This window comes from Vicia villosa, linkage group LG1 (genome assembly GCF_029867415.1).
Source record: "Vicia villosa cultivar HV-30 ecotype Madison, WI linkage group LG1, Vvil1.0, whole genome shotgun sequence".
NCBI classification, from domain to species: domain Eukaryota; kingdom Viridiplantae; phylum Streptophyta; class Magnoliopsida; order Fabales; family Fabaceae; genus Vicia; species Vicia villosa.
This window is the reverse complement of record NC_081180.1, coordinates 127,472,745-127,495,356: the sequence shown is the minus strand read 5'-3', so window position 1 is coordinate 127,495,356 and position 22,612 is coordinate 127,472,745. Positions and strand designations below refer to the sequence as shown.

General features: G+C 34.3%; 1 protein-coding gene across 1 annotated transcript; it reads right to left on the bottom strand.

The window, feature by feature from the left end:
• Positions 1-19,297: 19,297 nt before the first annotated feature.
• LOC131616546 (pathogenesis-related protein PR-4-like) lies at positions 19,298-20,008 on the bottom strand. The gene is made up of 2 exons (XM_058887912.1): positions 19,711-20,008; positions 19,298-19,625 (listed from the first exon to the last, which is right to left on the bottom strand). The coding sequence occupies exons 1-2, from the start codon at positions 19,987-19,989 to the stop codon at positions 19,455-19,457; spliced, it is 450 nt and encodes a 149-aa protein (XP_058743895.1). The 5' UTR covers positions 19,990-20,008; the 3' UTR covers positions 19,298-19,454.
• Positions 20,009-22,612: the final 2,604 nt, after the last annotated feature.

Genomic DNA, 22,612 nt, shown 5'->3' with positions numbered 1-22,612 from the left:
AAAGTTACATAGAGCACATCAATGATACTGGCTTTTCGACCATTCTTTCTAACCACAAATACGTCTCCTTTTTCACCCGATGTGATGTGTATGTAATTTACAAACTTGATCACTTTCTTGACTGATTGATCTGACTTGGTGAATCAGGTTTTATTTCTAGTCATGTGATTGTTGCATCTTGAATTCAGGTACCGCATGTTGTTCTACTCACTGTTCATCTGAGTGTTGGCCATGAGTAGCATATCATCGGAATCACTATGGGCCTGTTTGTTTTGGCTTTTTTTAAAAATGATTTTTATAAGTTTCATAATTTTGTGTAAAATATATTTACAAAGAAACTTTTCATAAAAGTTTCAAATGAAAATTTGGTTTGAATAGCTATTCTTAAAATGTAATTTTATGTATTTCATCTTTTTATTGAAACTTTTTTGGATATACAAAATTTTAAAAAATCACTTAATTTTGAAGCTATTTTAAATAAATTTTTATAAAAATCATTTTTGAAATATCACTTTTTGAAAAACAATTGCGATTTTGACTATGTTTTGGTCTTCAATAATATTTGTTTATGTTATAAGATGTCAAAAGTAATGTTTCAATTTAGAAAAAACGAACATAAAATAATTTGTAATATTTTAAAAAACGGTTTTGTAAAATCTATTTTACAAAATACAAAGAAAAAATCCATTTTTTTAAAGCTGAAACAAACAGGCCCTATCTCCAGCATGTGCATACTACGGTTCATCATTAATTTCTTCTCTTGCTTCTTTCTTTCTTCAACAATATCGAGCCTAATGACCAAATCCTTGACAGTTGTAACACTGCGCCTCCTTCATGTCAACTTTCTTCCTCGAATACTTGTTGCCCATGTCTTTCGTGGTTGAATCAGAGTGATTCTTTGAATTCTTGTTTGAATTCTCATCATTAGCATAATTTTTTTCTCTATTTCGACTTCTCTTTTCCAGACTTAATTATGAATCTTGCTTGCAGTGCCTGTTCAGCCACCTTCTCCCTTTCTGAGTTCCTCTACTTCAGCCTTATCCCATGAGCCTCTAATGAATCTTGAAGGTCATCCAACTTCATCTCAGCTAGGTTCTTGGACTCTTCAATATACACTACAATGTAATCAAAACTTATAGCTAGAGATCTCAACACTTTCTCAATCTTCTGCAAAAAGTTGATTGATTCACCACACGCCTTCATCTGGTCTGTTAACATCACCACATATGAAAATAATTCTGAGATTGATTCATCTTCCTTCATCTAAGTCATCTCAAATTTTTTTCTCAACGACTGCAATTTCACTCTCTTTAGCTTTTCATTTCACTCTCTAAAAATCTAAAGATAACCTTCATTTGCGCAACCCAACTCTCGTAGTTCTCACCTTTGAAAACCGATAGATTCTTTGGAAATTGTGTTGATGTTTTTGTTCTATTTGCCATCAAAGATTCTCTCTGAATCGCAACCGGGCTTGTTGATATCAGTTTGTTTGAACAATTAGGATTTTCAAGAAAGATGAAGAAGAATAAGAGAGAAAAGAGAGATTAAGAATGAGAGAAAAACTATATTTTAAAACTTGTGAAGTTGTTAAACTATTAAGTGTATAAAATTATACAATGTCATTCCTATTTATAGGCAATCAAGACCCAAGTCTAAAATATACAATCAAGTCTAAAACGTACAAAGTTATATTTTAGCTTCGACACAACAATTATATGTTGTATTCGGCTCTGTCGAATACAAATGACTTCCACTACTTCGACTAGACTGAACACACCTATGTCAAATACATATTTTCTACAAAACAATGAATTACAACTACCAACAATAATGGATGATGCATGTTACAAATTCTGCAACCTGTACTCATGAAATGGTGACAATGGTGGATCATTGCACTAATGGTGGACTCGACTGAATGTCTTGACTCAACTTGATATCAGACGGGCCACCTTACCTACCGCGCTAACTATTTTTTATTACCTGTGGTGATTAATTCAATTGTGTGAAAGAAATATGAATCACTATCACTATTTAATAAGTACTAGAAACGGTCATAGTTGCGTAAAGATTTTCGCCATTTCGGTTGATACAAGTGTCACGACATTGATTGTGGGCGTCATAGTGAAAATCAACCACAATTTATTCTTTAATATAAAAAACGGTGATACGGTATCGATATCGGCATCTCCCGGTACCATTTTGTCGCGACCGTTTTCGCAGTCGCGGTCTGTTTTTTAAAATCCTAACTAGAACTAGAACTGCTTCCTAATAAAACCATTAATAAGTACATGTAAGATCTATACTTAATTGTACGAAATTAATGACGAATCAAGTTCTATATATACCTTGGTATTTTGATTTTATATTCTCTCTCACACATATCACTAAATTCTTGGAAAGCATGACAAGGGCTGGTTAGCATCCCAGGTAGCACAGTACACACCGGCAGTGTTGTAATCCCAATTAATATTACGAGGGTTGTAGTTACTGTATGTTGCTCTTACGTTGTTTGCACTCTGACCACTCACCAACATCGTTCCCATAAGCAGGAAACAAAGTACCAACAAGCTTAAACTTCTCTGCGTGAACTCCATTTTCTAGTTATTTGATAGTTTTCGTGTGTTTCATAATCAAGACTGGTGTACAGATTTATAGACTTGGAGAAAGATACGTCACATACGTACATTATACGCCTAATTAACACCAGGTCCACAATGCATTTGAACCGTTACCATATTGTATGTATTGTTTTTATTTTTATTTAGCTTATAGTTTTTGATTTTGTGTTCTGATTTTTCTTAGTCTAGTTTCTCCGTATTCTACAGGAATATATAGACGCGTTGTTTGATTTGTCTTTCCTTATGACCATCCTATATTGACATGCATGTTTAGCTAAATATTTGGAGAAGCTGCAAAATGCATGTGACATAAAACAAAAATAAAAGTGTTATCAAAGCTGCAAACCAGAAAAGATGTTGCAATGATTACATATTTTATCTGAAACAAATTGGGAACACGGCTAAATATCTATATATATAATTTTAAAATATTTGAAATTTTGGCACTTGTAATATAGATGTTAAGACTGATATCTCAGCACCAATACAATGTCAAGATAGATGTTATGACATCACCTGTTGATAGAAAATACTTTTATCATAATAGAAACTATGCAGAATAAAATGCAGAAGATAAAAGAACACAATCAATTATTAATTCAGTTTGGTGTAACGTCACCTACTATGGGGACTACCAATTCATGAAGGAAATCCAATATGATAATTTTAGTTCAAAGTCTAAACTGTCTCAGTTTACTAACTTCTCCTCTAATCACTACCTTATGCGACTTCTACTTAGAACTCTCTAGATATGAGATCCCCCTCTCACTTCCTACAACCAATCACCTCAGTGATAAAAAGCAGAAGATTACACTTCCAATAAGCAATACTTAGTTTTTCTTAAAAGCTTCAACTAAGAACAATACTCAACTCTTTGCTTAAAAGCTCATGAGTAAAAACAATCATTCTACCTCAATGTATCAGAAGATACATGAGTGACATACAAAGTAAACACATAGATCTTAAAAGACTCCCAAAATACTAAACCCTTATTTAGCACCCACTATTTTTTTTGTTATGAATGCGTGCTGGTTTCATCAAATCTCAAACCTACTCCTCGTATCTTACACAAGATGTCCATTCACAACATCATTCCACGAGCTGGAAGTTTAGAAAAAAATCTCTAGGTATGACATTCTTGTGATCTTTCATCGGCTAAATCGTCATCCCCTTCACTTAGGTTACCTCATTCTCAATTTCATGAAACACACTTGTAAAAAGGGTAGAACTGATCCCTATGGAAGGTTTTTAACACTTGTGTTTAAATACTTTCACATCCCTACTGATGATGTAACATCCTTCAAGGGTGCAAGATCTATTCTTGGGTCTAGGCTATCCAAAATGAACATTCCTGTGATTTAAATCCCACAAAAACAAACGTTTGGTCAAAACAACTGATGTGAAGAAAAGAGTCAAAACCTTCAAAACTGAATCTCAAGCTGAACCTGAAAATGTTGTTTCTGTAAAGTCCATACCAACAACTGCTGAAGCTTCTAAAAATAACTCTCCACCCATTGAACAAATTGTGTCCCCCACTAAAGAACATGTCTCAACTTCTTATCAACCCTCCGAACCACTTATCCCACAAGAAATCACCTCACCAACTCCATCATTCATAACACCCCATGATCAAACTCTACCAACTGAGGATATTATGTTTACCTCATCACCTAAAGATGTAGCTGAACACACTATTGTCCAAACACCAAGCTCTTAAGATCCTCCAATTTCTCAAACTCCTGTTTTTGACCCTTCTCCCTTACAATCTCATGGATCCTCATCCATTCCGGACAATGACCTAAATATCGCATCCAACATACCTCCACCAGAAATGAATGATGATCTTGATGTTTTACTCTTTCAGCATCAAGTTCTTACTCGATCTCAGTGTTTGTCCTACTCAAGTGGATTTGATCCCAATGCTGAAACTTTGTATTCCCTAATACCACCCGTCCCTCAAAACACTTACTCCACCCCTCCTACTGTTGTGACCAACATTGAGTTAGACTTCACAGAATATCCTTTTGCTCATGCTTCATCTCCTCTGATCAACAATCCACCTTTTGAGAGCAACTTCAATGACTTCCTAAGCCAAGCTCCAATCTATGACTCCTATAACTCTCCTCCAAAATTCTCACACCAAGAAACCTCTCATCAGGAACCTTTTGGCTCACTTAATCTGTTATGGTTTAACAATACTTCTGCTGATCAAGATCAAAACTCTTTCAAACTTTTCACAGTTGATCACAAAGCTAACTCAAGTTCCTCCCAGGATGACTTATTTGCTCTTCAAAGAGCCATTGTTAGCATTGGCAGACAGAACCAGGCATTCTTTGATTGTCATTTTAAAGTGTTCCTTCCACAAGCATTTCCTCTTATCCCGCCTCCAATCATTCTAGAATTTGACTTTCCCTTCCTTCAAGCCCCACCCCACAACACTGGTAATGAGGAGTAGCTGCTAGGCTCTTTTACCCCCTTTCTTTTTGTGGATGTCCAAAGGGGGGAGTATGTTTATGTTTAAATGTTTCTAGCTAGTTTATGTTTTAATGTTTTAAACATCTAAAAAGTTTAGCAGTAGTAACTGTCTAGCTTATGTTTGAATTTCCTTATTTTAAAGTTGTATGCTTATGTTGTTTAAAACTTGGTTAAGATCCATGTTTTCATATTGTGCTAAAAATATATATGCTATTTTTTTTAAAAAAAAACTTTTATGTTTGGTTCAAATATTTGTAAAGCATGTGTCACAATATTTTAGTCTCAACCAGACTTTTCAAAATTCCAACATTTCCAAAAATAGACAACATATTTTCAGGGGGGGCTAAAACTAAAAACATCAGATCCTTGAATAAAATAGTATAATATGTTTGCAGGGGGAGCTTAAACTAAAACAAAATCTAGAATAAGTTTGTCATCCTCAAAAAGGGGGAGAATGTTGAAACAATTCTAAGTTTTGAGAACAACAAGTGTTTATCCTAACTCCTCTAACAAGTGAACTTACAGGTCCTCTTATTGTAAGATCTCATATATTTTGTTTTAGCTTTAACATGACCTTATCAAAACATTGGCAAAAGCATTTGGTTAAAATGACAATAGATTCTTTCAAATCAAAATAAACAAACGTGCATATATTCAAAAAGAATGATTATCTACTCAAAGGACTATCTTATGGTATCCTCAAAGTACACATCCAACTAAGACAGATTGCTCATCTACTCAAAGGACTATCTTCAAATATCCTCAAAGTACACATCCAGCTAAGAAAGATATTTCTAAACCTTACAAGTACAAAGAGAACACAACGGCTATATTCCTACAAGCATTTATATAACCAGCACCTCTAGCAAAGAAAGAAAACAACTTTCACACTCAAGCATAACATCATTCAAACAAAGTCAAAAACTCATCTTATTACAAAAGAAAAAGAAGGGTTCTTATCACTACTATATAATGAATCAACTTCAAATCATTTATTCAATATCTTGTATATTCTCAAGAGAGATAAAATCTTGGTTGTAACAAAGAAGAAGAAAAATCTAAAGTGAAACTTTAGTGATTGTAAAAGCCTTTTGAGGTTGTGTAAAGCATAACATTTTTATCCCTCTTTAAAGGATAAAAGTGTAAGATATAAGAAAATCTCACTGTGTGTGAGGACTGGACTAACCCTTTTGGTGAACCAGTATAAACCTTTGTGTGTTCTTTAATACTAGTCCTCATATATCTTTTTATCTTACTCATATAAACTAAATTTTAAAAGAGGTCACTATTCAACCCCCCCCCCCCTTTCTAGTGACAATTATTAACAACAAGGGTGAGCAGGAATTGTTGATGTTTACTTCTCAAAGGATGAGGATCAATGTAGCGATTGGTGTTGTGCAAGCGTGGTTCAAGTTATGGATGTTTCTGAAGGTAACTGTTCAGTAACAAGAATAAATTCTAGAAGATGGAATTTAGAAGTTGTGATGTTCCAACGCTAATGATCGACTGTGAAGTTGTTGGTTGAGTAGCCTTGCGTAAGATGACGATGTTGGTTCAGTGATTAAATAAGGTACTGTTGTAGACCTTGCTGTAGGATTATTGTAAGTGATTGAGACAGTAGTAGAAGCTGTTGAAAACTTTCTGAAGCGCGAGTAAGAACTGGAAGTGCGAAGAGATGAGTATGATTTCAATAATAAGAAGTGTTGATAATGGCGTACATGAATTTTTTTCTGATGTATCGTTAGAGGTGTTTAAGAAGATAACTGCAAGACGTCGGTGTTAGCTTTTTCGGATGATTCTGGAAGATTAGTGAATTATGGAATTATAGTGCTTCTGGTGATATGAGTACAAGTTGGAAAAGAACATTATTAATGTTGGTAATGATGGTTTATACTCCATTATGGTTGTCGGCTATCTATTGACAAATTGAGGACTTGATCACCCTTAATCTCTTGTTGATAGTAGACGAAATCGTGATTGGATGGCATAGACGTATCTTGCTAGCTTGATAGTGCGTAAAGGGATGAATGTTATGTTGTGAAGATAGTTGCTCTCTAGTTGGTGGGAATTAATGGAAAAGTATCCATGAATAGTTGAGAAGTAATGAACAGGTCGGAGGAGCTGGTTTATAGGCGAGATAACATCGCAGAGTGGAGGATTGAGAATTGGCAAGTGAACCACGATTTTGTGGTGGATGTTAGAAGAAGTCCGAACTAGATTAAGACTTGTAAACCATATAGTAGATGGAAAATTTAATGTGGACGGTGACTTAAAATGGATTATCAGAGTTGCGCAGCTGAAGCGTAATGAGGTGCAGTTGCTATACGTGTGTTTGTTAGAGGTGAAGAACTAGGTATCGGAAGCCCAGGAGAATAATATGTCTTGTTCTGCATGTTTGAATTGGCGGGTGTTGAGATAAGAATGATGTACTGGAAATATGGTATTTTCTCGTGAATACTTGCCAAGTTTATAAGAATGATATAAGGGTTGTCAGTCGATGGTGAAGTTGGGTGTATTCGTCAAGTAATCTTGTTAAGTTGACGTTATAGTGATTTTATTTCTGTTGTGGTGATATTGTTGTTGGTTACTATAATTAAGAAGTGATATTTCATGCTATGACTGAGTTGATTATGCTGGCTATGTTGATGTCACTATAAGAGTGACATGACGAGGCAGAGATAGAGTTGTTGGTATTTGTTGAAGATTGGCATGCATAATTATGGGAATGAAAGTACGTATGTGTTCTGGTGTTGAGAATGTTGTTAACACAATAATAGTATGGCGTTGAACACCCAAGTATATGAGGGTTATGAGTGTTACTACCTTAAGAATCATATGTCAAGGTATTGTTGAGCAGTGATGACTCTGTTGCTAAGTTAATGAAGTGAGATTGTATCTCCACGTTTAAGCGTGTTATAGTTGTTTCTACCATAAGTATTGATAAGTCGGGAGATTCTTGAGGTAGTTAGTAAGTTGTTAATGAGTAATTCATAGAGATGTCGAATAATTGACACTGAATTTAAGTCAAATTGAGTTATTTTGGCAGTCGAAGTGTTGTCAAACGCAACTGGGAATCAGAGAGTTGGAAGCGAAGTTGAGGATGGTTATGTCAGATAGATTTTTTAGGACGGAAATATTCTAAGTGGGGGAGAGTTGTAATGCCCCGAATTTAATTAATTATTTAATTAAATTGGTCAAGGATTTATTCGTTGGAATTAGTCGAAGTCGGGATTTATCGGTAATATTCTAAAGGCGTAATTGGATTAATGTGTTGATTTGAGCACTTAAGTTGTGGTCGGATTAGTCGGAGAAATACAATTGCGAGTTGGTATTATTTGCGTTATGGATCATTTATAGCTGTGGAATAATATTAGAAATAATATTTGTTATATTATGTGATTATTTATTTATGTGTGTTATTTGGCTTAATTGAGTAATTAGAGGAATATTATGAATTGGGCCTAAGTGGAAGGAATATAACACAATGAATGAGTTATGGGTTAATTCCATTAGTGAGATAGTAAAGATTAGGGTTTTAGAGGTTGAGTCTCATAACTTATTTTGGTGGAAAGAAGAGAAAGAAGAGAAGAAGGGAGGAAAGCTAGGGCATAAATAGGAAGAACTCCATTGGAGAAGATGAAGCTTTTGCTAAGGTAAGAATGGGGTTCTTACTCTCTAAGGGTTGAAATGATGATTGGTATGGTATATTATAGGTTTCATAATTGAAATCCATGAATGTGTGAAGAATTGTATGTTGTAGAATCTTAGGGTTTGTGATGATTTTCCATGAATTTGTGATTGAAATCATGTTTTGATTGATGATTGATGATGAATGACGTTAGATACAGTGATTATATGTGTCTAATTGCTATTTGGAATGAGTTTTAGGTGGTGGGTGTGTGATTTCGCAGTTCTGTGTTTGCTGTTATTTTTCTGCAGAATCACACGTCTGCTAAGCGGGCTCGAGGCCGCTAAGCGGATGCTGTTTGTTTTTGAAACGTTAAGTAAGCCCGCTAAGCGGAGCTGGTCCGCTAAGTGGAGCTGCGAAAACTGAAAGTTGTTGTTTTTAGTCTGCATAAGCTCGCTTCAAGATGGGTTATTGAATTTGAGTTTCCATAAGCCCGCTGGAAGGTCGCTAAGTGGACCCTGCTATATGGAACTTTTTCCAAACTTCGAAATGATGTATCTTTTGATCTGTAACTCCTTTTTAAGTGCTGTTTGAACCTCTGTAAAGCTTAAATCAATGCCTATATGATGATATTGACTTGAATAAAGTATTGAGAACTTTTATTGGTTTGTATTTTCCAATTTAATGATGCTTTGCCAAGACAAATGTTTAGTGTATGTTTGTGTACCGTAAAGACGTGAATTAAGAAGTATTAGAAGATTATTTAATATGACTTATACTTTTTGTATGTGTTTGATATGTATGAATTAATAATGATGTTGTATGCTATATGCAATTATTTGTGCGTATTTGATATGTATGAGCCAATAATGATGCCATGTGATGAATTAATAATAAATATGTTTTATTATGAAGTTGAATCTAACGTGTTATGATATCACTTGATTCGCGTAATGTGATGTTTATTGTTGTAATATGATGGATTTGTTGTTGTTGTTGTAATATGATAGATTTGCTGTTGTTGTTGTGATATTATGGATTGTGGTTGTTGTTGTAATATGATGAATTGTTGTTGTTGTAGACCATATGGTCAATGTTGATAAGTTGTATTGTGATGAATTGTGAAGTGAACTAATGTTGTATGATGATAGAACATAGCGACGTGATTGTGAAGTGAGATATTGTTATATAATGATGCAACATAGTGACGTGATTGTGAAGTGATGCATTCTTATGAGTGATGATGATTTTGATGTTGTTGAATGTTCGACATTATATTGATAATGTTCGATGGTGATTTAGACGATGTTGCAACGCATTGTTTATGTGTGTTGTGTTTGTGTGGATGTTACATTTATTGAGTAACATTCATTGCATAAAGAGACGGTGGCCTTATTGGCAAAAAGCGACGGTGGCCTTAATGGCAAATAGTAGCGGTGTGCCCAATTGCAAATTTTGAGACGGTGGGAGTTTTACTCCAAATGGTACCACATGCATTTGCATAAGTCGAGTCACATGTGAATTTAATTTGAGTCTTATTTGATTATGTTGTTGTGACTTGAAGAAGATATGTTTGTTGTGATGTGATGACTTGGTGATGAGATGTTTGTTGTAATGTGTTGGAATCTTGTGAACTGCATATATTGTCATGGTTGATTGTTGACATTGTTGCCATTTCATAAGTTGATTATGTGATTTGAACTGTTGAGACGATGATATGTTTCTTGTGACGTGATGATAGTATAATTGTGAATTTGAATATGTTGTCTTAATTGATTAATGATATTGTTGTCGTTTGAGAGTTGTATTATATTGGTAAGTTATTTTGCGATGAAAATTGTTGTAAGATGTTATGTGATGCGAAGTGGTGAAATTATGTATGATCTATATCTCCTATATTATTTATCATGCATTCCTTTATATTGTTAGATATCTCACCCCTTTGCTGATATTTCCCCTACCATGGGAAATGGGTAGGTATTCAAGATTAGTTATGGATTTTCGAAGTGACTTTATGAAGTCCTTATGTTGTTTTATGGAAATTCAAGTTGGTGCCTATTGCTCTGATACGTAGCACTCGGGGGAAATAGTCGTTATTATTTTAATTGTTGTATTCCATGATGATATTTGTTTTAAGTTGAATTGAAAGATATTGATAAGTTAAAATTGTAAGTGGTGACTAAAGTTTTGTTCTGAATGCTATTTATAAGTATGTTTGTTTGGTTAAGTCGAAATGTGACATCCCATCATTTGATGAATATTTTTAAATGCACTCTGATTTTCGCTTATAATTGCAGGGTAGAATTGAGGTGTTACAAAGTGTAATCCTAAAGGGTAAGTAACTCGACACAAGGCAAGGCTTGTGGCGAAAGGATTTCTTTAGAAGTAAGGAATTGACTTCGATGAAGTATTTGCACCTGTTGCCAGGATCAAAACAATCAGGTTGGTTGTTGGTCTGGAGAACATGAATAATTGGCACGTGTGTTAGATGGATGTTAAATATGTATTCCTGAATGAACCCTTAGACGAAGAAGACTATGTTGCACAACCAGTTGAATTTGTGAAACATGGCGAAGAGAGAAAGGTGTAGAGCTGCATAAAGCCTTGTATGGACTGAAGCAAGCTCTAAGATCTTGGAATAAGAAAATCGACAGTTTCTTAAGGGAAAAGGAATTTTTGAAGTGCACAATTAAGCATGAAGTATATGTAAGAAGAAGCAAGACTGAAATGCTTATACTATGTCTCTATGTTAATGACTTGTTGATAACAAGTAGATGTAAGAAAGTGATCAAAGACTTAAGGTGATCTCAGCAAGGAATTTGGAATTCTGGATTCGGGTGACATTTTATATTTCCTCTTCATCGAATTCTACAAGAGCAGTAGAGGTTTGATGATGCATTAAAGAAGATATGGAGGAGAAATTCTCAAGAGTTTGAGATGAAAGAATGCAACTTGACTTCGACACATGCAAAACCAAGACTGCAACTATCAAAAGATGCACATGAAGATGATGTCGACCCAACCCAATACAGAAGACTTATTGGGTCAGTAAGATACCTTTGTCATATGAGGTCTCACTTAGCATACAGTGTAGGTAGGGTAAGTAAATTCATTCAGAAACCAAAGGTATCACACCTAGCAGCGGTGAAGAGGATATTGAGGTATCTAAAAGGAACGCTCAACTATGGCCTTTTTTTTGCAGCTGATAAAGGAAAAGAATGCAAGTTAAAGGGGTACACTGATTCAAATTAGTGTAGTTAGCTAAGGATAAAAAATTCACAGCAATTGCTTGGAGTTCGAGAAAGGAACCAGTGGTGGCATTATCATCGTGCGAAACAGAGTACATAATTGCTTCTCTTTGTCAATGTCAAGCAACATGGATAGTGAACTTGTTCGAAGAGATAACAAGTAAAGATCATGGAGGAATTACCATGAAAAATGACAACATATCAGCTATCAACCTGACAAAGAACCCTATAGCACATGGTCGAAGCAAGCACATCGAAATGAGGTTTCATTATCTTCGAGAGCAGGTAACAGATGTGAAGATGAACTTAGAACACTGCAGAACTGAGAATCAGATTGCATATATCATGACGAAGGGAGTGTAGGTCGAAATATTCAGAAGACTAAGATCTATGATGAATGTAGATAGCTTAGACACAATGAATTAGGTAGTGTGTTAAATTGTAATTCATAGTGTCGAATAATGTGTGTGTCAAACTAGATTTGATTTAGTTACACACAGATTTGATTTAGTTCCAAAATAGGTATTTTGGGCTTTTATAATTTTGGGCTTTTAGCTTATAGAGCAAGCTATCCTAAATCTATAAATAGAGGGGGTAACCCCTATTTTAGTAATCAAGTTGTATTCACAGAATTTGCAGTTGCAAGTGAATAAGAAGTTTTTCACAGTTTGTGGGCAGAGAAAAACTCTGCAGAAAATCATTGTCTTTCTTTTTTCATATTTTTTAATTATCATTGTGATAGTAATACTTGTACATCAAGATTGATAGAAACTCATCATAGATATTAGTGAATTTTAAACAATTTTCAGCTCGGTGTTACTTTGGTACTTGCAAGCCTTGTTATTTTGATGATTTTTGGCCTCCTTTGTGGTGTTGTTCTCTCCTTGCTTTTTAGCTTATAGTTTTTATGTTTTGGGTTTCTCCTTGTGCCTCCTCTTTATATTTTTGTATTTTGTAAAGTTTTTCTCCCTTTGTCCTCGTTGTGGTTGTGGTTGTTATATATATATATATATATATAAGGAGGGATATATTTACTCCAAGAGTAAGTTATTATAACTTACTCCACATCTTGACCATTTATTATTTTCAATCACTACAACACGGAAGGGCTTCTAAAGCGCTTTTTTGGCCTTTAACAGCGCTTTAAAGCGCTCTCATAGCCAGCGCTGGCGTAGGTAACGAAAGCGCTTTTAAAAGCGCTCTGGTAGACCCCCCTATAAGAGCGTTTTTTACAGAAAAAGCGCTCTGGTAGACCCCCCTATAAGAGCGCTTTTTCTGGAAAAAGCGCTCTGGTAGACCCCCTATAAGAGCGCTTTTGCTGGAAAAAGCGCTCTGGTAGCCCCCCTACTAGAGCGCTTTTCCAAAAGTGCTTTGGTAGGTTGCGTATTTTTTTCTTCTTATTTTTAATCTTTGGCAGCGCTTTTTGTAAAAAAGCGCTTTCGTATGTGGACCTTTAAGAGCGCTTTTTAAAAGCGCTGTCGTTGCTAAATGAGATATTTTAAAGTGCAGCCTATAATTTCAGCCTCCCAGATCGACTTGTAATATTTTCGACCTGTAATATATTTTCAACCTGTAATATTTTCGACCTGTAATATATTTTTGACGATATATTTTCAACCATAGGTAGGTCTATATATATACTAATATAATACCATTATAATAATATCCAAAATTATATATATACATCATTATGTCAATCAAACTAAATCTCTAACATCAACAATATTATACTTCAAATATTAATTGGCAACAATATGAACAAAGTTAGTAACCATATATCCTAGAGTACTATAATATTCTCTTCAAATCGACACAAATCCTACTACATGAATAGCTGATGAATATAAAATTGACACAATTCCTCTTTGATTTCTTCCAACTTAAGTCTCGTGTAAGTAGCAACACGGAATTCGTCAAAGTACTACAGAATAAAAACATAATATGAATGATTTAGTTAAATGTAATAAATTATAAGAAGTTATCTAATTAAGTTATAAATCCATACCGTGGTTGGAATCTCTAATTGATTCATTTGAAGGATTTCTTTCATAAACCTCAAAACAAAGTATCCGCAGTCTGAACTGTTCCGCTGTATCGGACACTACATAGAAAAACAAATAAGATTTTATAGTTGTCTTATTTTATCAAGTAGCATAAATATTATAAGCAAAATTGTGAAAAATAATGTACCTGCACTTTGATCCAAGTAATGTTGTTTGATTTAGTCCGGGATACCTGTGCGTCTCGTTGACTTCGGAACACTTGTATTGATCTAACAAATATATAAAAGCATATGTTTAGATCAATCTCACAAATAATTAAATATACACGAATATTTAGAACGATCCCACTTACAAATCAATGATTTCCTTCGTAGCCGGATAATTGGTCCAGTCACCATTTACCGAATTCAGATAATACACCACTTCTCTTATAGGGTTGATAGCAAGCAACAACTAGTGTGCTCTATAAATTAAAACAATATGTTATATGAAAATTTTGCTATACACAAAAGAAACAGAGATTAGATGAACCAAGAATGAGAAACTAACCCTACTGGTCGGGTATTATACGCCCAAAGAATCAGACTTTCTGTATTGCCGGATGACATGAATCTATCGACTAAGCGCTGTCTAACTGATTCCGGTTCCGAAGCAATTGTCATTCCGCTGCAATGGGCGGAAGACACAAAACGGAATCTGTTTGACAATGCAGTCCCGCGCAACACTCTGTCATGCAACAACCTTAAATAAAAACATTATAAACATATTAGCGGATGAGTGAATAACCGGATGTATGAGTGCATATTAGTGTATATTACCGGATGAGTGAAAAACATAATAAACATAATGTGTAAATAAATTGTTTGACTAATTAAATAATATATCGGATGAGTGAATATTACCGGATGTACGAGTGCATATTAGCGACGCCTAGTTGTTCTTGCGTAAAAATCTCTTCCAAGTCATCTATTGCAATATGTGACATGAATTCAACACCAAAGATACCTTCCTCCATATTGATTTGACGGAGAGCACCTTCCTTCAAATCGGACATATCAACAAGTGTTCCGAGAGTCGTCCGGTATCGAGCCACAAAAGCACCACCTTTTTTTGCTGCTTGCTTCGGAGGACCCTTAAGTGGTACGCTACGAACTTCCTGTGTCACTTGTTGTGACCCCCGAGCAGATGCCTAAAAATCATATAAAGATCGATAAAATATAAAATCATGCAATTTAGATTCAAATTATATATTAACTCCTTAAATGTACCTCTTTTAGTGATGCAACAGACTCCTCCTCCTGTAAAATCCCTTTGCCCTTAATTGTGGGTTTTGTAGGAGCAGTCTAAAATTAAAATGTAAAAAATAATTAACGTAACGGTGCAGAATTGACATTCGAAAACTAAATGATTCATAATGGTTTTGAATATACCATAAGACTTTAGCAGGAGACAACTTTTTCTTATATCGAGGGGCACCACATTTAGGACACCCATTCAACGCTGCATACTCGTTTCGAAACAAAACGCAATCGTTTGGACATGCATGTATCTTATCATAGCTCATGCCAATAGAGGACAACATATTTTTGGCTTCATACGTTCGATTAGGAATAACATTATCCTTTGGTAGCATATCTTTCATAAGGGCTAATAACTCTGTGAAACTTTTATCCGACCATCCATTGTCCGCCTTTAAGTTGTACAACTTTAACACCGCAGAGAATCTTGTGAATATTGAACAACCATCATACAACGGTTTCTCTGCATCGCTTACCAACCTCTCAAACATTTTGGGACAATCCTCAAGATCTTCTTCAAGCGCTTCTGCAATCTCTTCGACTCGATCGCAATCGTATGTGTCTGTGCAATCGTCGTTTGAAGCATACTTCCTATTACACCTCGACTCAGCATTCCCGTTACTTTTCTCACCATGCATTGTCCAACATGTATAACTTCTATCAATTCCAAACCGTAGTAAATGGGATGCCAACTTATTCCCGTCAACCTTACCCCCATAACAGCAACCCAAGCAAGGACACGGCATTCGAAGCGGGTCTTCGGAGTGCGCAACCGCAAACTCAACGCATTCCCATACCCCTTTCTCGTACTCTTTCGACAATCGGTTTGAATTCATCCATGTCTTATCCATGTCTTAATTAAGCTAAACAAAAACGGTCAAACTTTCACTCTTCACAAGTAACCCCTATGGCAAATTCAATTCACAAAGTTAGTAAGTTCATCACTTAACGATTAACGAAATTGACATCAAGAATATTCCACATGTCGGAATAATGGGTATTACTTAATATAATCTAAAAGTTACAAAGTTAGTAAGTTCATCACTTAAAAATCAGAGAATATTCCACATGTCGGAATAATGAGTATTACACTCATGTCTTAATTAATTAAGCTAAACAAAAACAACTAATTATTAAGGAACAGAACGGTATAATGCGTTTCTGTCAAAACGCAAAGGATACACGGAATGAATCAGAAGCAATAAAACGCAACATATTACTTTGGCGAGAGAGAACAATTAATTACCTGTATAGTAGTAAGCAACTTCTAGACCCACACAATGTAAGATTCTTGAATGAGATCAAACTTTCACTCTTCACAAGTAACCCCTATCTAGCAAAGATATTCCTAAAAAATATAAAATAAAAAACTTAATTGAAGAGTATAAAAATTAGGTCATAATCCATAGCTTAAAAAAATCAGCATTGTATCATTATGTCAAATGCATTCAAATTCAAGTAAACTCACAAACTAACACAATTTTCAAACCAAAAATGAAACAAGATGCAAGAAGTCACATTGTACCATGAGAAATTGGGTTCAAAACAAGTTCTAAATCCCTAAACCAACATCCCGGACAGCCATGATATACGTATAAATTGGCTCTCAAAATTCACTTCAAACAAGTTCAAGATGAAAGAAAGTAAACTCAACCATAGCCAAAAGATCTATCGATCAACCAAAATCATGCATATTCAAATATCAAAGCTCAACGATGTCTTTAGAATCAAAATCAAATAATATCAATACAAAATATGACTTAATTCCACCTCAAAACATGAGATCAATTCCAACCACCTTTGAATCAATTAACTTAGAAACCGGGAAGCCACTACACCAACCTATTAACGCATACTTAAGTTCACTTCAAACATGTCTTACACAACGAACTCGGGCAGCCATGAACATGAACCAAAACCAAAACTCAAAGAGAAGCACAATATCATTCAAACCCAATCTAATACAATATATGGATTATCAAACACTTAGCAAAAAGAACCACCAATAGTTATACTCAAACCCGACACATAACTATGCTAATGTGAGTATTAGCATAGAAAACGATTGCATTCATCTTTCAAATGTCAAAAACAGTGCCATTATCCAATGCCCAGTTACAACATAGAAGCAGAAGAGAACACCTAATATAATACACAACCAAATTCTTTACAGTTACACATTCCTAGAGAAAACTACAAAATCACAAGAAAACATATTGGCGATATCGCGAATAACCAATAAATCGTGTACCTTCGTCTTCGTTTTCTGGGCAAGTGTTGTTCTTCGTTCTAGCTTCGTCTTCTCTTCGTATTTGTTTTTTTGAGTGGTTTTGAGGATGAGATACGGTCTTCTCGAATTCGTTCTAGCTTCGTCTTCGTCTTCTCTTAATAGATGGTAGCGTTTCTATGGAGTTTCTATGGAGTTCTTCGTAGATGGCAGTGTTTCTTCGTTATGGGCAGCAATGGCAGTGAAAGAAAATTAGGGATTATGAAACAACTATTATTTGGATTTTAAAAATTTTAATTGACGAAACAGCTATGAAAGCGCTTTTAGAAAGCGCTCTGGTAGCCCTGCCTTTACCAGCGCTTTTTAGGGTAAAAGCGCTTTCGTACCCCCCTTTAAGAGCGCTTCTGAAAGCGCTTTCATAAGCCACCTATAAGATCGCTTTTTGAAAGCGCTTTCGTACCCCCCTATAAGAGCGCTTTTAGAAAGCGCTTTCGTACCCCCTCCCCTTTAAGAGCGCTTTTTTTGCGTGTTTTTTTATTTTGTTTTTAGCGAAACCTATGCCAGCGCTTTCTCCAAAAAGCGCTTTAGTAGGGGTGCTGCTAAAAGACAAATTTGGCATAGTGAATCTAATGGTTAAAAATAATAATAATAATTTTCTCTTTTCACATTTAATTACTTATTATTTTTAACCATTAGATTGAAAATAATAAATGGTCAAAATATGGAGTAAGTTATAATAACGTACTATTGGAGTAAATATACCCCTTTCTGAGCCACATATATCCTTATGTGGGCTCATGCCCCCACTAATGTTTCAATTATATAATATGTTTATAGTATTCACACTAAGTGTTGTTTTCAATTGTAAGAAGTAAAGTTCAAATTCTAGTGAATTCTCAAAACAAAAATAATTAATACATGCATACTATGTATATACTAACACTTAATTAAATATTTTAAGGCAATGCAAACTCTTGTTTTTTTTTCTTTCTTTTCTGTTTTGATTTAGTACAATTAAACTCTTCCTGAAACAACTAATCTTTTATATTTATAATTCAATAGATTATGAATATATTTTAATTTGTAATAATATTTATTTTTTTAATATAGATTTTATAATATTAATATTATTTTTATTTTAAATAATATATATTTAATATTTAGAGTAATATATTGTATTTTAAATAGAATTTAATTAATATGTATATTATTAATATATACAAAAATAACATGTGTATTCAAATGTATTTTCTTTGTGATTTTTTTTAAAAAAGGATATAATAAAATTAAATAATAATAAAAGATAATTTAATATACATGAAATTACTTTTTTTTACATTTAAATAATTTAATATAAATTTATATTAAATATATATATATATATATATATATATATATATATATATATATATATATATATATATATATATATATATATATATATATATATATATATATATATATATATATATATATATAGAGTAAGTCTCTTGGAGTAAATTCGAATTAACTTCTTTCTAATATCCTTGTTATGTGTGACAATGAAAATTAAATAAAAATATCAAGTTATAAAAAGTTAACCACGAAAGAAGAACAAGTATAGACTTACCATTTATTTATCATCCAATTAAGCAGGGCCGTCTTTGAGGGCGTGCAAGGCGGACTACCGCACAGGGCCTCAAATTTTTCACACTTAACACGTGGTTAAATAGGGCCTCATAAAATGTTTATATTGATAAAATTATAGTCAGATAGGGCCTCTATTTGTTTTTCCTTGACTAAACTACGACTAATCTACACAGGGCCTCCGAAAAAGTTGAGACGGCCCTGCAATTAAGTATACATGCATGTATATAACACGGTTTGTTTTATTTATGATCTTATTAGGAAGCAGTACAACTGCGTATTATTTCTTATTATTACTGACAGTGATTCATTCACATAACCGAATGAATTAATCACCGCAATTCACAAAGGTATAATTAACTGTAAGGTGACCCGCCTGGTAGCCAGCTCCATTGGTATCAATTCTATTGAAGACATTCACATCCAAATCCAGTCCACCATTAGAGCACTGATCAACTATTCTCACTGTTATCTGAGCACCGGTTGCAGTATTTGTCACCTGCATCATCACCCCACCAACACAATATGATTACTAATCAACAAACACTAAAAATAAAAAGCTATAATCTGAGAAATTATCATACCCTCAAGCATTTGCCGCAAGAATCTCTGCCACGAGGCCCCTGTGGTCCACAAAAGGCAGTCCAACCGTATTTGCTACGAAATGCATATGACTTATTAGCATCATATGTAGCACAGTAAACACTTGCTTTGTTATAATCATAGCCTATATTCTGAGGGTTGTAGTTATGGTATGTTGCTCTTACGTTGTTTGCACTCTGACCACTCACTAGCATCGTTCCCATTAGCAGGAAACAGAAACACAGTACCAACACGCTTAAACTTCTCTGGGTGCTCTCCATTTTCTAGTTATGTTATAGTTTGTTTGTGTGTGTTTCATAGTAGAGGCTGGTGTACTAATTTATAGACTTGAAGATAAGCCACATACGGCAGTAATAGTGTTAATAGTATACGCTAATTAATATCAGGTCCACAAAGCATTTTAAGAGTTACCATGTTTGCATTTATTTTGCTTTAATTTTTATTTAGCGTGTAGTATTTGATTTTGTGTGAGTTGATCTTTCTTAGTCTAGTGCAATTATGTGTGTATAGAAAACAACAACAAAATTGTTAAAGAAGAGGTCAACGGATATGCTTTGACAATGGAAAATAGTTTTACACTAAAATAGTCTTACACTGTCATTCAATGAAAACATAATAAATTGGTAAATCATTGAAGTATTCTTATAATATAAATTAGGGTCATGCTAACGACTGCCCCAGGGGCACTCTTTAAACATTCTAAATAAAGAAAATATTCTTTCAAAAGTTTACCATTTCAATTTTCGATGCATTAATTACGCATATTTCCAAGAAAAACTTACTTTTTAAAGCTATTAAAGAGTGCCCCGGGGCACTTGTTAGTATTTCCCTATAAATTATAAGTATAACTTGGTTGAATACACGTTGATTAATTATTAGTGTAAAATAATTTATATTGACTATGTATATCCCTTTTTCTTTTCAAAGAATTTAAATATAAATCTCTCATATTACTTTTGTCATCAATATAATTTTTGTAAAGAATTAGTAGAAGATTCGTGCGTCCGCACGGGTAAATTCATTCTTATCTTAGATCATTCCATAAAAGTTTGATTGTTAGTGATATATTATTATAAAATTACTAATAACTGAAAATATACAAATATCTTGTTGATTAAAATAAAAAAGATATTGTGGTGATAATGATATGTGAAAAAAGTGAGTTTCAGTAGTAAAATTCATAGGAATTGATAAAATTTATAAATATCACTCTCATTCTTTCCTTAGAACTCAATTATAAATTAATATATATAAGTTTTATCTGTTGAGGAATCGTACTATGAACAAACTTATGTGGCAGTAGTTTGGGTTTGTTTTTTGGCCCAACTTGCATGGCGAGCCTTGTAGTTGGATCCAGAATTATGTGAAACCATCAAATGCATTGGTGCTCAAAGTAGACATGTCATTTTCAGTGTTACTGGTACATTTGGATTCAGAGAAACCATCAAAAAAATTGAATAGAAATTTCTTCTCCCCTCTTCCTCCTTAAACCATATCTTAAAACTCTGCATCAACATCTGATCGGTCACCATTTCTATTAAGTTTTGCCTTTCATCCGGCACAAATTTATCATCTCGGTAACACATTCGGTTGTTTTATTGCTTTTTAAGTTAAGTTTATCATATTTACTAATTTATAGTATTGCATTGCAGTTGGTTTAAAGTTTATGTCAAAAGATATTCTTTATGCCTTTGTTTGGTAGTGTTAGTGTTATAGGTTGATGCGTGTGATCGGAGGAGCTAATGACAGGAATTGAGGGACTCCGGAAGGCTGAATGATGGGATTTGGTGAAAAATCAGGAGGTCAACACGGGCACCCGCGTACAGCAACACGGCCCGTGTTGAAAGCATCAGGAAAGGATTGGATGAGCAGAAAACAGAGGATCTACACGGGCACCCGTGTTCACAGACACGACCCGTGTGAGAAAGTGCCTGGAAGTGTGTCTTTTGAGCCAAGGAACAGAAGATCAACACGGGCACCCGTGTGCAGCAACACGGCCCGTGTTGATGAGCGCGTGCTGAATATTTGTTTCTATGTTTCCTCACTCAAATGGGATCATTAAGGGTATTTTTGGTATTTGGTTTCAACCTGAATGGAAGACACAATATAAAAACAACTTTAGTGCAAGAGAGAAGGGGACTTTTGACAGATTAGAGAAAAGAATACAAGAGAAGATTGGAGGAAGCAAGGGTTTGGGAGAGAAGAAGATCTTCATGAACGGAAGCAATTGAAGATTCAATCTCCTCCAATTTCTTGTAATGTCTTTATTCAATATTGTGTTTTCTTTGAATACTATGAGTAGCTAAACCCCCCAATGCTAGGGGGTGGCTCTGATTTAACTTTGTAATGACTCTGAGTTTGCAATTGCAATAACAATCATGTTTTTAATTGTTGATTTATTCTCTTGATGTTTCTAATGCTTTTCCTTTCGGACAAATTGGAATTGATCTATGATTATCATTTAGGCGGACCACCATTGATAATGCTTTCATGAGAATATGCTATAATAGATATTACCTAGGACTAGGAATACCTTATAGCAATCGGATATTCTTGATAAATAATTGCTTGATTTCATCGTAAATTTCTAAGGACTTAGGGTTTAGGATGAAGGATCAAAGGTTTTTTCACTAAGGACTTAGGATCAAACAACCTTAAGAACCGGTAATTGATTATTGAAAATAAGTTGTTGCAATAGAAATTTCAGAGTTGTTACATTGTCAATCATCCACTATCCCTAGCATGTTACTCATATTTGTTACAAAGTCAATTTCATTTACTGCTTATTCTATTTTTCGTTAAGTTATAATTACCAAACAAAACCCCATTGAAGTTTTTGTTTAATTGAACCTTGAATTGAACTCATTATTCCTGCGCAGTCCC